The following is a 16749-nucleotide window of genomic DNA, read 5'->3' as shown; positions in this document are numbered from 1 at the left end:
GCTTGCTACCAAACTACACACTTTAAAAGGGTTAAAATGACCAAATTTTGTTATGTAGATTTTAGCACAACTTTTAAAAACTGACAGAACTGAAATAAAAAATATTAAAATACAAAGTCTTAAGAATGGATGGCCGGGCACGGTGGCTCAAGCCTGTAATCCCAGCACTTTGGGAGGCCGAGACGGGCGGATCACGAGGTCAGGAGATCGAGACCATCCTGGCTAACCGGGTGAAACCCCGTCTCTAGTAAAAAATACAAAAAAATAGCCGGGCGAGGTGGCGGGTGCCTGTAGTCCCAGCTACTCGGGAGGCTGAGGCAGGAGAATGGCGTAAACCCGGGAGGCGGAGCTTGCAGTGAGCCGAGATCCGGTCACTGCACTCCAGTCTCGGCGACAGAGCAAGACTCCGTCTCAAAAAAAAAAAAAAAAAAAAAGAATGGAAACGGCTGGGTGTGGTGGCTCACGCCTCTAATCCCAGCACTTTGGGAGGCTGAGGCAGGTGGACCACTTGAGGTCAGGAGTTTGAGATCAGCCTGGGCAACATGAAAAGACTCCATGTCGGCCGGGCGCGGTGGCTCAAGCCTGTAATCCCAGCACTTTGGGAGGCCGAGACGGGCGGATCACAAGGTCAGGAGATCGAGACCATCCTGGCTAACATGGTGAAACCCCATCTCTACTAAAAATACAAAAAACTAGCCGGGCGAGGTGACGGGCGCCTGTAGTCCCAGCTACTCCGGAGGCTGAGGCAGGAGAATGGCGTGAACCCGGGAGGCGGAGCTTGCAGTGAGCTGAGACCCGGCCACTGCACTCCAGCCTGGGTGACAGAGCAAGACTCCGTCTCAAAAACAAACAAACAAACAAAAAGACTCCATGTCAGCCAGGCGCGGTGGCTCACGCCTGTAATCCCAGCACTTTGGGAGGCCGAGGCGGGCGGATCACGAGGTCAGGAGATCGAGATCATCCTGGCTAACACAGTGAAACCCCGTCTCTATTAAAAATATAGGCCGGGCGCGGTGGCTCACGCCTGTAATCCCAGCACTTTGGGAGGCCGAGACGGGCGGATCACGAGGTCAGGAGATCGAGACCATCCTGGCTAACACAATGAAACCCCGTCTCCACTAAAAATACAAAAAAATTAGCCGGGCGTGGTGGCGGCGCCTGTAGTCCCAGCTACTCGGGAGGCTGAGGCAGGAGAATGGCGGGAACCCGGGAGGCGGAGCTTGCAGTGAGCTGAGATCCGGCCACTGCACTCCAGCCTGGGTGACAGAGCGAGACTCCGCCTCAAAAAAAAAAAAAAATAAAATAAAAAATAAAAATAAAAATACAAAAAATTAGCCGGGCGTGGCAGTGGGCACCTGTAGTCCCAGCTACGCGGGAGGCTGAAACAGGAGAATGGCATGAACCTGGGAGGCGGAGCTTGCAGTGAGCCGAGATTGCGCCACTGCACTCCAGCCTGGGCAACAGAGCAAGACTCCATCTCAAAAAAAAAAAAAAAAAAAAAAAAAAGAAAGAAAAATTCTATGTCTGCTATAGTAAAAATACAAAAATTAGCCAGGCGTGGTGGCACACACATGTAGTTCCAGCTACTCGGGAGGCTGAGGCATGAGAATTGCTTGAACCCCGGGCACTTCAGCCTGGGCACAGAGTGACATTCTTTCTCCAAAAAAAAAAAAAAAAAAAATGGCCGGGTGCAGTGGCTCACATTTGTAATCCCAGCACTTTGGGAGGCTGAGGCGGGCGGCTCACTTGAAGCCAGGAGTTCGAGACCAGTCTGGGCAACACAGTGAAAACCCATCTCTACAAAAAATTAGCCAGGCGTGGCAGCTTCACACAGGTGGCCCTGAGGGCTCAGACTGCCTGAGGTACATCTGGGTCATTGCACAACCTCCTTGAGACAAGGGGGAGGCTGGCAGTGGCTATGGGCAGGCAGCCTCCCCACCTCCAGCTGTCCCTGCACCAGCCCGTTTCAATCACTGGGCTCACTTCACCTCTCTGGTAAATCAAGCCTGAGGCGGGACCTTCAGACCGTCTCCAGCCCTGGGCATCCTCGACACCTCTACTGCCACTCCGGCTGCATCCACCTGGGGTTCTCCCATCCCTAGTCAGGAATCTTGTGTCTCCCTGTGCCCCCAAGGTGGGTCCGGTTAGGCCCCTCTGGTAGCTTCTCTGTGCCCTGAGCAAACTCTTCCTGCCCCTATGACCTCGTCTCACTCCATCCCCTAAACTTCAGTCACAGCTGGCCCAGGCTGGCCACTGCCAGAAGGACTGGGCCCAGGTGGTCAGGATGGGCTTCTTGGAGGTGGGGACATAAAAGCCAAGCCCCACAAGACGCGAAGGAGCTGGTGAGGGAGGGTCTGGGATCCAGCGTCTCCCCAGGCAGTGGAGCGTCCTCTGGACATATCTGCATGTGGGAATGCGGTTTGGAGGGCAGCGGAGCATTCTCAACGATGCATGGGCCGCTCCTTAGCCAGGCTCCATGCCCCTGCCCACCAGGGCTCTGGGCGCTCTGGGCTGGTGTCACTGGAGTGGAAGCAGGGGCACGTACCGTTGGGTGTGGCGAACTGGATGAGGACACTGTTGCAGCCCAGGGTGATGATGAAGGACTGCTTGCCCACGCGGCTACACTCTGTCTCTCGGGACACCGAGCACTTAAAGACACACACATCTTCATCTATGAGAGAAGATAGGCTGGCGTGAGCAGTACAGCCCTGTCGGCTGCCTTCTTTTGATCCTGGGTCCCTGACGCCCTCCTGCTGCCTGCCGTTGGTGCCCCCAGATTCTTCCAGAGTGCCACAAAACCACCCTGGCAGCATTGCCGGGTGCGCTGCCTGCCCAGCCCACACTGAGGACAAGGGAGCGGCTGATCAGACAGCAGGGATACAGTCTGTGTCCTCAGGATGACCAGGGCTGAGACAGGGAGACGGTGAACGCTGAGGTGGGCAGACAGGGCCACCAGGCACGGTGCCAACCCACAGGGCCTCAGAGCTGGAGCTGCCTCTGCTCCACTCGGCTGAGCCCTTCTGTTCTTGGATGGGTGCAGTGCAGTGACTGCATGGGGCCAGTGTCGCCAGACCGCCGGGTTCACACCCCACCCATGCCATTTGTTCACTGTGACACAGGCAGGTCCCTCAGCCTCTCTGGAACTCGGGTTCTCACCGTCAGATGGGGCTAATGGCAGGGCAGTTGTCTCGTGAATTACGACACTGTCTCCCTGTACCCATCATGATAGCTGTTACTAGTCATTCATTCCACAAACCTGTGGCCACTCCACTCCAGCCAAATGGTGAAACTTAGCGATGCCAGGAACGGGCCGGCCCAGTCAGGCACTGTGCCCCTGCCTGCCAGTGGGACAGGTGCATCATCTGTAGTATTCTTGGCAAAAATGTTTGACCTAGTCCCATCTTCAAGGGACAACAGAAAACGACAGGTTGTTGGGCAGGCTACAGGACAACCAGGCTGGTCTCCTCAAACAGGCCAGTGTCAGGAAAGACCAAAACGGTGGGAGCTATTCCAGAGTACAGGAGACAAGAAAGGGGGGAGTGCCCAATGCGATGCAAAGTGGGACCCTGGGCTGAAGCCGCAAGAAAAATGTTTTAAAAAGTTATAAAGGACAACTGGGGAGACCGGACCCACACCTCTAATCCCAGCACTTTGGGAGGCCAAGGCAGAAGGATCACTTGAACCCAGGAGTTGGAGATCAGACTGGGCAGCATAGCAAGACCCTGTCTACAAAAAAATTTTAAAATTAGGCAAGCGTGGTGGCGTGTGCCTATTGTCTTAGGGACTCAGGAGGCCGAGATGGAAGGATCACTTGAGCCTGGGAGGTTGAGACTGCAATGAGCCATGACTGTGCCACTGCATTCCAGCCTGGGTGACAGAGCAAGACCCTGTCTCAAAAAAATAAATAAAGGACAACTGGGGAGCTGGACAGAGTAGCCCCCACCTGTGGTCCCAGCTACTTGGGAGGCTGAGGTGGGAGGATTGCTTGAGCCCAGGAGGTTGAGGCTGCAGTGAGCTATGATGGTGCCACTGTACTCTATCTAGTCTAGGCAACAGAAGTGAGATCCTACTTAAAAAAAAAAAAAAAAAAGACAACTAGGAAAATGTGAGTGTGGAATACATATGCCATAATTTTAAGTTACTTGGATGTGACAATGGCATTGCGGTTTTGTAGAGAAATGCCTTTGTTCTTAGAAAACATATGTGGAAGGATTTATGGCAAATTCCCATGACATCAGCAGCTTGCTTTTCAATAGCCCATCACAACAACAACATGAGTGCAAATGTGGCAAAAGTGTTCCCAATCACCCTGAATAGCCAAAACAATCTTGAAAAAGAATGAAGCTGGAGGATTCCCATGTCTCAATTTCAAATTTTACTATGAAGGTACAGTAATGTAAACAGTGTAGTGGTACTGGCAAAAGAATGGAGACACAGATCAATGGAACAGAATCAGAGTCCAGAAATAAACCCTTACACTTATCCTCAATTGATTTTTGACAAAGATTCCAAGAACATTCAATGGGGAAAGAATAGTGCCTTCAATAAACACTGCTAAGAAAACTGGATAACCACAGAGAAAAGAATGAAGTTAAACTCCTACCTCACACCATATACAAATAAAACAGAACTCAAATGGAGCAATGACCTAAACATAAGAGCTAAAACTAGAAAACTCTTAGGAGAACTATTTGCAAATCATCTATTGCTAAGTATTTAGTGTCCAGAATATATAAAAAAACTCTTTTAGGGTCAGGCCTGGTGGCTAACACCTGTAATCCCAGCATTGTGGGAGGCGGGCAGATCACTAGAACCCAGGAGTTTAAGACCAGCCTGGGCAACATGGTGAAATCCTGTCTCTACTAAAAATATATAAATATTAAGTCAGGTGTAGTGGCGTGTGCCTATAGTCCCAACTACTTGGGAGGCTGAGGTGGGAGAATCACCTGAGCCCAGGAAGTTGACACTGCAGCGAGCGGAGATGGCAACACTGCACTCTGGACTGGGTGACAAGAATAAGACCCTGTCTCAAAAAAAAAAAAAAAAAAAAAAAGGTTGGGCACGGTGGCTCACACCTGTAATCCCAGCACTTTGGGAGGCCAAGGTGGGTGGATCACGAGGTCAGGAGATTGAGATCATCCTGGCTAACACGGTGAAATCCTGTCTCTACTAAAAATACAAAAAAATAATAAAATAAAATAAAATAAAATTGGCTGGGCACGGTGGCTCATGCCTGTAATCCCAGCACTTTGGGAGGTCAAGGCAGGCGGATCACGAGATCGAGACCATCCTGGCTAACATGGTGAAACCCTGTCTCTACTAAAAATACAAAAAATTAGCTGGGTGTGGTGCGGGTGCCTGTAGTCCCAGCTACTCGGGAGGCTGAGGCAGGAGAATCACTTGAACCTGGGAGGCGGAGCTTGCAGTGAGCCGAGAGCACGCCACTGCACTCCAGTCTGGGTGACAAAGCGAGACTCTGTCTCAAAACAAACAAACAAAAAAGCAAAAACAAACAAAAAATTAGCCAGGCATGGTGGCAGGCGCCTGTAGTCCCAGCTACTCAGAAGGCTGAGGCAGGAGAATGGCATGAACCCAAGAGGTGGAGCTTGCAGTGAGCGAAGATCACGCCACTGCACTGCAGCCTGGGCAACAGAGCAAGACTCCATCTCAAAAAAATAAAAATAAAAATAAAACAACAATTTTTTTTTTTTTTTGAGACGGAGTCTTACTCTGTCACCTAGGCTGGAGTGCTGTTGCCGGATCTCTCTCAGCTCACTGCAAGCTCCGCCTCCCGGGTTTACGCCATTCTCCTGCCTCAGCCTCCCGAGTAGCTGGGACTACAGGCACCCGCCACCTCGCCCGGCTAGTTTTTTTTTGTATTTTTTTAGTGGAGACGGGGTTTCACCGTGTGAGCCAGGATGGTCTCGATCTCCTGACCTCGTGATCCGCCCGTCTCGGCCTCCCAAAGTGCTGGGATTAAAGGCTTGAGCCACCGTGCCCAGCCACAAAAATTATTTTTTATCTCATTTTATTATGTTTTTATTTTTTGAGATGGAGTCTCACTCCATTGCCCAGCCTGGAGTGCAGTGGCACAATCTTGGCTTGCTGTGACCTCTGCCTCCCAGATTCTAGGGATTCTCCTGCTTCAGCCTCCCGAGTAGTGGGGGAACTACAGGTGTGCGCCACCACATCCAGCTTATTTTTGTACAGTCAGGCTGGTCTCGAGCTCCTGAGCTCAAGTGATCTGTCTGCCTCAGCATCCCAAGGTGCTGGGATTACAGAGGTGAGCCACTGTGCCTGGCCTAAATATTTTTTTGAGACAGATTCTTGATCTGTTACCCAGGCTGGAGTGCAGCAGCACTATCTTGGCTCACTGCAACCTCCGCCTCCTGAGTAGCTGGGTTCAAGCGATTCTTGTGCCTCAGCCTCCTGAGTAGCTGGGATTACAGACATGCATCATCACACCCACTAATTTTTGTATTTTTGGTAGAGATGGGGTTTTGTCGTGTTGGCCAGGCTGGTCTTGAAGTCCTAGCCTCATTTGATCTGTCCGCCTTGGCATCTCAAACTGCTGGGATTACAGGCATGAGCCACTGGGCTGGGCCAAGAACTTTTTTTAACTCAACAACAAAGAGATAGCCAGGGCTGGGCACAGGCTCATGCCTGTAATCCCAGCACTTTGGGAGGCCAAGACGGGAGGATAACTTGAGGCCAGGAGTTCAACCTCAGCCTGGGCAACATAGCAAGACCCCATATCTACAAAAAAAATAAAATTAGCTGGGCATGGTGGTGCATGCCTGAGATCCCAGCTACGCAGGAGGCTGAGATGGAAGGATTGCTGGAGCCTGGGGGCTCAAGGCTGCAGTGAGCTATGATTCTGCCTGTGAACAGCCACTGTACTCCGGCCTGGGCAACATAGCAAGACTCCATCTCTTTAAAAAAGCAAAAACAAATGCCAGGTGCGGTGGCTCACGCCTGTAAACCCAGTACTTTGGGAAGCCTAGGCAGGCAGTTTATGAGGTCAGGAGATTGAGACCATCCTGGCTAACATGGTGAAACCCCATCTCTACTAAAAATACAAAAAAATTAGCCGGGCGTGGAGGCGTGCGCCTGTAGTCCCAGTTGCTGGGGAGACTGAGGCAGGAGAATGGCGTGAACCCAGGAGGCGGAGCTGGCAGTGAGCTGAGATCGCACTACTGCACTCCAGCTTGGGTGACAGAGCAAGACTTCATCTCAAAACAAACAAACAAACAAACAAACAAACAAACAAACAAACAGCTGGCCAAGCGCAGTGGCTCATGCTTGTAATCCCAGCACTTTAGAAGGCAGAGGCAGGCAGATCATCTGAGGTCAGGAGCTCAAGACCAGCATGGCCAACATGGAGAAACGCCATCTCTACTGAAAACACAAAAATTAGCCAGACGTGATGGCGCGTGCCTGTAGTCCCAGTTACTCAGGAGGCTGAGGCAGGCAGAATTGCTTGAATCAGGGAGGTGGAGGTTGCAGTGAGCTGAGATAGCACTACTGCACTTTAGCTTGGGCAACAGAGCAAAGACTCCGTTTCAAAAAAAAAAAAAAAAAAAGGCACGGTGGCTCACGCCTGTAATCCCAGCACTTTGGGAGGCCGAGGCGGGTGGATCACGAGGTCAGGAGATCAAGACTATCCTGGCTAATACGGTGAAACCCCATCTCTACTAAAAATAAAAAAAATTAGCCAGGGGTGGTGGCAGGCGCCTGTAGTGCCAGCTACTCGGAAGGTTGAGGCAGGAGAATGGCGTGAACCCGGGAGGCAGAGCTTGTAGTGAGCCGAGATCGTGCCACTGCACTCCAGCCTGGGCAACAGAGCAGGACTCCGTCTCAAAACAAAAACAAAAGCAAAACAAAATAAAACAAAACAAAACAAAACAAAACAAAACCAACAGATGGGCCGGGCGCGGTGGCTCAAGCCTGTAATCCCAGCACTTTGGGAGGCCGAGGCGGGTGGATCACGAGGTCAGGAGATGGAGACCATCCTGACTAACACGGTGAAACCCTGTCTCTACTAAAAATACAAAAAAAAAAACTAGCCGGGCGTGGTGGCGGGCGCCTGTAGTCCCAGCTACTCGGAGGCTGAGGCGGTAGAATGGCGTGAACCCGGGAGGCGGAGCTTGCAGTGAGCCCAGATCGCGCCACTGCACTCCAGCCTGGGCGACACAGCGAGACGCCGCCTCAAAAGAAAAAAAAAAAAAAAAAAAAAAAAAAAAAAACCCAACAGATACTCGTATGCAAGCATTCATAGCAGTACTTATTCACGACAGACAAAAGATAGAAATACAACCCAAATGCCCATAAACTGACAAACAGATAAAACACGTTTTTTTTTTTTTTTTTTTTTTTTTTTGAGACGGAGTCTCGCTGTGTCTCCCAGGCTGGAGTGCAGTGGCGTGATCTCGGCTCACTGCAAGCTCCGCCTCCCGGGTTCACGCCATTCTCCCGCCTCAGCCTCCCAAGTAGCTGAGACTACAGGCGCCCGCCACCACGCCCGGCTAGTTTTTTTTGTATTTTTAGTAGAGACGGGGTTTCACCATGTTAGCCAGGATAGTCTCGATCTCCTGACCTCGTGATCCACCCGCCTCGGCCTCCCAAAGTGCTGGGATTACAGGCTTGAGCCACCGCGCCCGGCCAAAACACGGTTTATTATAAAATGAAACATTATTCAGCCATAAAAATAAAGGAAGCACTGAGCCATGCTATAACATGAATGAATATCAGAAACATCACACCGAAAGAAGCCAGACACAAATGATTCTATTTGTATGAAATATTCACAGAAGGCACGGTGCTGGTGGCTGAGAGGTAGGAGAAGGCAGGAATGGGGAGCAACTGCTTAACGGATGTGGGGTCTCCTTTTGGGGTGATGACAATATTTTAGGAGTAGACAGAGGTGATTGTTATGCAACATTGTAAAAGAGTTGATTTCATGTTATAAAATAACAGCTCTTGACCTCCTAGGCTCAAGTCATCCTCCCACCTCAGCCTCCCGGGTAGCTGGAACCTCACGCGCATGTCACCACCCCTGACTAATTTTGTTTATTTTTTTGTAGAGATGAGGTTCTTACTATGTTGCCCAGGCTGGTCTGAAACTCCTGGGATTCATGTGATCCTCCCACCTTGGCCTCCAAAGTGTTGGGATTACAGGTGTGATTTTGCTTCAATAGAAAAAGAAAAATGGGCCAGTGTGGTAGCTCACGCCTATAATTCCAGCACTTTGGGAGGTGGGCAGATCACTTGAACCCAGGAGTTTGAGACACGCCTGTCCAACATGGCAAAACCCCATCTCCACTAAAAATACAAAAATTATAAGGCATGGTGGTGGGTGCCTATAATCCCAGCTACTCAGGAGGCTGAGGCAGGAGAATTGCCCTGGGAGGCGGAGGTTGCAGTGAGCCGAGATGGCACCACTTCACTCCAGCCTTGGGCGACAGAGCAAGACTCCGTCTCAAAAAAAAAAAAAAAAAAAAAAGAAAAAGAAAAAGAAAAAGAAAACTTCCTAACTGACAAGTCCAGGTATGAGGGCCTGCAGATCAGCTCCCCGGCCACACCCAGCCAGTCCTGCCAGACTCTCTCGCCAGGTGCCGCCCCCCTGAGATGGCAGGGCATGGGGGAACCTCCTGAGCCCCTGCCAGGAGGAGGGTGTCAGCAGGCCACTGCCCCAGACTCACAGCCTCACCACACCCACAGGGGCCCCAAGAGAAGGTGCTCCCAGCTGTAAGTGGGTCCCAGGAAGGCACATCCAACCTTGGCAAGGCGCCCACGTTCACACCCGTCCTGGGGCAGGAGATACTGTTGATCTGTTGGCCATGCCTGGGCGACAGCAAGTGGGCGCAGGGAGGCCTGTTTACCAAGCAGCCTGGCAACCCAACCAGTTGCCTGAGGCGCCCCTCTCTGACCTGGCGCCGGGCAGGCAACTACAGGACCTGTGGCCAAGTGAAGCCTGGCTGTGCCCAGCCAGGGCTGGGGCTGGGCTTGGGCCAAAGACGCCGGGGCTGAGGGCAAGTGGATCGCTTCATCACAGCAGCAGCTGCTGAAGCCCACGGAGCCAGCAGCTTCTCAAAGTCACAGCTCTTCCCCAGGTTAGTCTCTGGCACACAGAAGACACCTGGGAAATACTGACAAACCAAAAAAAAAAAAAGAAAAGAAAAAAGAAAAACAACAAGCTAGACCATGTTCCTCCCTTTGTTGGGGAGACACCCGAGCTTCTGAGCTCTGTGCCCATCATTCCTCATGGCTGTCCCCGCCTTGGGCCCCCCCTCAACAGACATACTCAGCCCTCTAGTCCCTACATGGGCCAGGCCCCAGGCCTCTGCACATGCCGTTCCCACTTTCTCCCTTCCTCTCCCCTCCCTCTGCTACTATGGGCCCAGCGGGCCATTGCACACCTGGCCCAGGGTCACCTGTGAGCAGGCAGAGAATGCACAGCCTGTCTCCTGGCTCGCGAACAGCACCCCAGGAGGAGGGCAGGAGGGAGCCTTGGGGCCCGGGACGCACAGGCGTCTGGATCCAGCAGTGGCGATTCAGTGCCCACCACAGATGCAGCTCTGCCCATGGGAAACTCACTGTGGCATCCTCTCAAGGCCAGTAACCACCTCCCAAAGCAGCCATTCTGCTGGGGAGGAGCAGTATGGGAACCGGGGAAGGGGGCAGGACCCCAGGATTCAGAAAGGCCCTCTGTGTTGGCCTCTAGAGACTAATCCAAAAAGCACCACTGTGGCCGCATCAGCCGGCGCACGTTGGGGACTGTGTGCACATGGCCAGGAGAGGTAGGGGACAGGCTGCAGGGCTAGCAGGCAAGGGTGACCAAAAAGCAGACTCTGGAGCCAGGAGGCTGTGGTGACTTCAGGTCAATTGAGGCTAGGCCACAGCTGGGGTATGTGTTTTTTTTTTTTTTTTTTTTTTTGAGAAGACGTCTCACTCTGTCGCCCAGGCTGGAGTGCAATGGCACAATCTCAGCTTGCCACAACCTCCATCTCTCAGGTTCCAGTGATTCTCCTGCCTCAGCCTCCCGAGTAGCTGGGATTACAGGCGTGCACCACCACACCCGGCTAATTTTTGTATTTTTAGTAGAGACAGGATTTCACCATGTTGACCAGGCTGATCTCGAACTCCTGATCTCAGGTGATTCACCCACCTCGTCCTCCCAAAGTGCAGAGATCACAGGTGTCAGCCACCGTGCCTGGCCCAGAGCTAGGATTTTTTTACCCTGCAGTAAAAGGAACGGGACTGGGATCTTCTGGTGGAGTCTCCAATGGGGAACGTGAAGAACACGAACCTGGACTGAGTGTTACGCTTTGGCCACCCCTGGACCCACCCTGCGGCTACTCGCTGGCCTGCCACGCTTACTCGGCCCTGATGAAGCTGTGGGGCCAAGGGAGGAGGGGCTGGAATTGCAGGGAAGGGGGTAGAAAAACTGCCCCATCTTTGAGGCAGCCTTTCTTGCTCCCCAGGAAGCAGCCCCCCACCATGTGAATCCAGGTCACAAACCCCCAGTTGCCATGAGCCAGGCCTGCCCACACCCTGCGGAGGCTGGGATGTCACATGATGTAAGAGTGACAACACTCTAAGGGCCAGGCTCTGTTCCAGTGCCTTATGTCTAACCCGTTTCCTCTTCTCATCACCCCTGGGAGTATCTACTCTCACTATGCCCTTATTTGCTCAGAGAGGTTAAGTATCTCGCTGAAGGTCACACAGCAAGAGTGGCCGAGGTGACTGGCACTGGCATCCCCATTCCTCACCAATGCACCAGCCGACATCTCTGCGCTTCCTAGAGCAGGGTTTGGCTGACTTTCTGTGTAAAGGACCAGACAGTAAATATTGTGTGCTTCCTGGGGAATCTGATCTCTGCTACAATGATTCTATTCTGCCTTGCAGCAGACAATATGTAAACAAATGAGCATGGCTGTGTGCCCATAAAGCTTTATTTGCAAAACCCAGCAGGATTACAAGTGCAGAGCAGAGGCTGGATCCTCAGCGTCCTCACCACCCACTTCCTTATTTGCTCACCAGGCAGTGGGCAATGGAGACACGCTCCCCATCCTAGAGGCGGTGAGGACAGCCGAGTGGCAGACTGACAGGGATCCCCAGGCGGTGGACTCTGTAGGTGGCACCTGACTCAGCCTGGGAAGGAGACTGGGGACAGATCTGCCAGTGAGGGGAAGAGCACAGGGAAGACAGGGAAACAGGGGTGGCAAAGACAGTGTGCAGTGAGCCCTGGGATGTTGCTGGGACAGACCCCCGTGCAAGGTGGGTTGATGTGGGTAGGGGCACTGTGGAGGGACCGCAAGAGGCCCCAATGGATTGGTGGCTCAGCTCTGGGCAGCACTGGGAGGGACCTTGTGCAGGGTGGGGAGAGACCCACCGCCACACAGGATGAGGCAGGAGCCAAGGGCTATGGCTGGCCAGGCAGGAGGCAATGGGGGTGAGGAAGAGGGCAGCTCTTGGGGGAGCAGCTGCTGTTCCCCACCTGCCTTAAGAGTCAGCACCCTGCACATCCCCTCCTTATTGGCCTCCCAGGGCAGCACAATCTGGGGGACTCTAAGGTACAACGACTCCCTAGCCCCAGACTTGAAAAAAATGCACTAGAGAATGGTGGGCAGGGCAGCAGCAGCTCCACGGCAGCCCTGGGTCCCACCCAGCATGCAGGAGGGTCTTGGAAGAACAGGGAGACGTCGCTCAAAGGTCTCACTGAGCAGATGGTCCCGGGGGACGTACCATGCCTCAGTCATCTCCCAGTCCACCCTTCAAGCCGCACAGTGTCTAACACAACCCGCCTGCTGTGCTCTTGCCTCACACTGCCCCATGGTTCCCCAGCACCTTCTGGAACCAGCCCTCTGCCAGTGTCCGCAGTCTCACTGCTGCCCCCTGGGTCACTCCAGCCAAACCTTGCTGGCCTTCAACACTCCCTCCCGGTCAAGATCATGGGCAGAGGTTCTCTCTGGCCTCTGATGATCCTTAGAGATCACCCGCCCGCCTTCCCCTGCTTCCCTGTCACCTCCTCCTAGAGGTCCTCCAGCATTTTCCAGACAAGCCCTCATTGCCTGGCAGCTCCTTATTTAATGCCTACCTGACAGCCCCACAAAGCACAGATGCAGGGCTCTGGGCATGACCCACACAGTACCTAGCACACAAGGGGCACTCATGGGTACCAACCAGAATGCCCTCCCCGGGATAGGGGTAGGGGAGGCCCAGCCTCTTCCCTAAGCACAGGGGGCAGTGGGTGCAGGGGTCCAGGTGTCTAGGTCAGAATGCTAGCCTGCCCTCACCGTGAGCACGGCCTTGACTGGGGAAGTGGATTCACCATGCAGAGATGTTTAGCATCAGGTGGCCACACAGCAGCACTGTCTATTCACCTCCTGCCCCTCCCCCTTGCTTCCAGAAAGCAATGGAACAAGCAGGGGATCCTTGGGCCCCTGAGGCTCGTTAGACCTGGGTCAGGGGGACCTGGAGTCCCTTAGAACTTCCCATCCCTAGGCTGGGCACAGTGGTTTGCACCTGTAATCCCAGCACTTTGGGAGGCCAAGCCACGTGGATCGCTTGAGGCTAGGAGTTTGAGACTACTCCGGCCAACATGGTGAAACCTCATCTGTACCAAAAATACAAAAATCAGCCAGGAGTGGTGGTGGGCGCCTGTAATCCCAGCTACTTGGGAGGCTGAGGCAGGAGAATAATCTGAACCTGGGAGGCGGAGGTTGCAGTGAGCAGAAATCATGCCACTGCACTCCAGCCTGGGTGACAGAGCAAGACTCTCTCTCAAAAAGAAAAAAAAAAGAGAACCTCCCATGCCATCGTGACATCAGGGCCACATCTTTGGCAGACAGAGAACAAGGAGGCCGGCTGGGAACAGTGGCTCATGCCTGTAATCCTAACACTTTGGAAAGCCGAGGCGGGAGGATCACTTGAGCCCAGGAGTTTGAGATCAGCCTGGGCAACATAGTGAGACCCCATCTCCTACAAATAATAATAAAAAAATAAGCTGAGCATGGTGGTGTGCACCTGTAGTCCCAACCATGTGAGAAGCTGCAGAAGGAAAATGCCCTGAGCCTGGGAGGTCAAGGCTGCAGTGAGCTGAGATTGTGCCACTGTACTCCAGCCTGGGCGACAGAGTGAGACCCTATTTCAAGAAAAAAAAAAAAAAAAGAGAGAGAGAGAGAGAAAAAAAAACACAAGGAGGTGGAGGGCAAGAAGAAAAGCAGCAGCACCAGCTGGGGGGAGAAAGGCCACGTTTCAAGCTCTTACATCTCCAGGGGGAACACAACTGTAGCCACCAAATGGAGGCATAATTAAAGCTATTTATCTCAGCAGACCTGGGGCGGGGGAGTAGCTGGTGGCTGTAGAAGCCGTCATCCAAATGGTACATCTTTTATTAAATCGCCTCCTGCAGCTAAAGATGACATGGGCTCTTCACCTTCCAGAGGAAAATATTCCCGATCAAAGGAGGAGAGTTAGGTAAAAAGAGGGAGACCCCCCGCCCCTCCGCGGCCAACTCCCATCCCATAGGCACAGAAAAAAACATGCTTTCCGAAGCCCACTCGGCTGGCATCTCTTTGCTCAGCCTGCTCCGCCCGGACCACACGCAGGCACAGAGGACCTGGCGGTGAACCAGAGAGCCACCCCCGGCCCTCCCATGATGGGAGTCCACAGTGGGAGGCAGACAGCACCCAGCAGGGCAGTGAGGAGACGGACAACAGAAACTGGCAGTAAGTGCTGAAAGGAGGGAAAGCACGGGAGCTGATGCACGCGGACCGGGCCCAATTCAGATTCCAGGCAGACTGGGGAGGAGGCAACACCTGAGCCAGGCCCCACTGCCCTGGCGGCGGTGACCTTGTTTCCACACTGTGGGCACCAGAAGCTTCCCCCGGTCCTGTGTGGCTTGGCGCCAATGTGCCCAAGAGGCAGCAGAGATGACCCAGCAGGGAGGGACTGAAAGGATAAAGGATGGGCTTTGGCATCAAGGAGGACGTGGGTTTATCAGGGAGGGGCTGGGTTCAGGGCCGAACCCTCTGTTCTCCAGCCCTGACCTCGGCTTCCTCATCTATCCAACGGCCACCCTGACACATCCCAAAAGGGTGAGGTGACATAACCCATGTGGAGGGCCTGGCAGCCCGGCCCCAGGGCACCATCCTGGAACTTCACTAGGTCAGAGCCCATGTGCAGCAGAGCCCCACAGGGCTTGGATCCCCTGAACTAGCAGCTGCCTTCACCCCTGGCCTCAGGAGCCCCATCTATAAAATGGGCACAATGGCCGGGCGCGGTGGCTCACGCCTGTAATCCCAGCCCTTTGGGAGGCCAAGTCAGGCAACTCACAAGGTCAGGAGATCAAGACCATCCTGGCTAACACGGTGAAACCCCATCTCTACTAAAAATACAAAAAAATTAGCTGGGCATGGTGGCGGGCACCTGTAGCTACTCAGGAGGCTGAGGCAGGAGAATCGCTTGAACCAAGAAGGCAGAGGTTGCAGTGAGCAGAGATTGTGCCATAGCACCCAGCCTGTGCAACAAAAGCAAAACTCTGCCTCAAAAAATAAAATAAAATAGGCACAAAATAGGAATGAAAACTCCTGCCTGCAGTGAGGATTCCCAGGTAATGGAGGGAGCGGTAGGTGTTAAGTACTTCATAAACAAGAGCAGCTGCTGTTACCATCATCAGCAACAGATCAATGCCAGCTTCGGAAGAGAATCCCAAACCCCAGAACCCTAACCCGGCCTGGCCTCCCTCTCCTGCGGTAACCTGAGTCGGATCCTCCAATGTCGTCCGGAATCCCAAACCCCAGAACCCTAACCTGGCCTGGCCTCCCTTTCCTGCCGTAACCTGAGTCGGATCCTCCGATGTCGTCCTTGGAGAAGCTCTGGAGCAGTTGTTCCATGGTGCTGCCCAGCCCCGGGTATCTGAGGACCATGAGGTCACCCTGGGCTTCTCTGGCCCAACCCTGGCCTCTGGGAGAATCCCAACCCTGCTCCAGCACTGGAGCTGGGTGTCCAGGAGCCCTGCAGCCATGGCTCTGAACAGGCACTGCCTCAGCACATCAGAGCTATGTCTGAGCAACTGATCAAAAACTTCCGGCCCCGAAATCCCTTTGCAGGGCCTTATGTATGCTACAAGCTGTACTTGCAGAGATATACCTAGATCTGAATGCGCCCAAAGCAGAAAACCGAAATATCCATGGATTAATGAAAGAATGAGTAAACGAAGATACGGGAAATTAAAAGAAATCGATTTCCATCTGTACACACTGACGTGTTAAATGACCAAGCCACAAGGTAAAGGACAGACAGAGTGGTGTAAAACCTATGCACCACAGGTGTAGAGATGGGCGGGGAAGGGACAGAGGGAGGAGCGGCTGTGCACTCTGCATTCATGGGGCTTGTCTGGAAACACAATAAAGTGACTTCAGTGCTGCCTCTGGGAAGCAAGTCATACTTTTCAATCCGCACCCTCCTCTGCCATTGTGTGAACGTGCATAACGTGAAGCCCAGCAGGTCCGAGGAGAGATTTATGCATGCATGCTTGTATGTGCCTGAGAAACCAAAGGTCACGGGCAGCGCGGAGGGAAGGAGAGACTGACTTTTCATGTTACACCCTCCTGAGTGGTTTGAATTTCTCCCTTGTACATGAAAGATAGCCAGACAAAAGGCGATGGCGAAGGCTGGGGGCAGGAGAGCCGGCGTCTACACAAGTTGTCTGGGCCCCTCCCTAGAGTGGACAGGCCGGACGGG

At 53.2% G+C, this 16749-nt stretch overlaps 1 protein-coding gene across 2 annotated transcripts in view; it reads right to left on the bottom strand.

The window, feature by feature from the left end:
• The window catches only part of LOC105473883 (coactivator associated arginine methyltransferase 1), a 53118-nt gene that overhangs the window by 16373 nt on the left and 19996 nt on the right, over positions 1-16749 (bottom strand). For both annotated transcript variants that reach the window (XM_011728086.3, XM_071086620.1), the window contains exon 2: positions 2546-2671. In XM_011728086.3, the coding sequence (XP_011726388.2) occupies positions 2546-2671 (126 nt within the window). The remainder of the gene's footprint in view (positions 1-2545; positions 2672-16749) is intronic.

The sequence above is a fragment of the Macaca nemestrina genome, chromosome 20, assembly GCF_043159975.1.
Source record: "Macaca nemestrina isolate mMacNem1 chromosome 20, mMacNem.hap1, whole genome shotgun sequence".
Classification (NCBI taxonomy): Eukaryota; Metazoa; Chordata; class Mammalia; order Primates; family Cercopithecidae; genus Macaca; species Macaca nemestrina.
The sequence above is the reverse complement of the archived record's forward strand: the minus strand, read 5'-3'. Positions and strand labels throughout refer to the sequence as shown.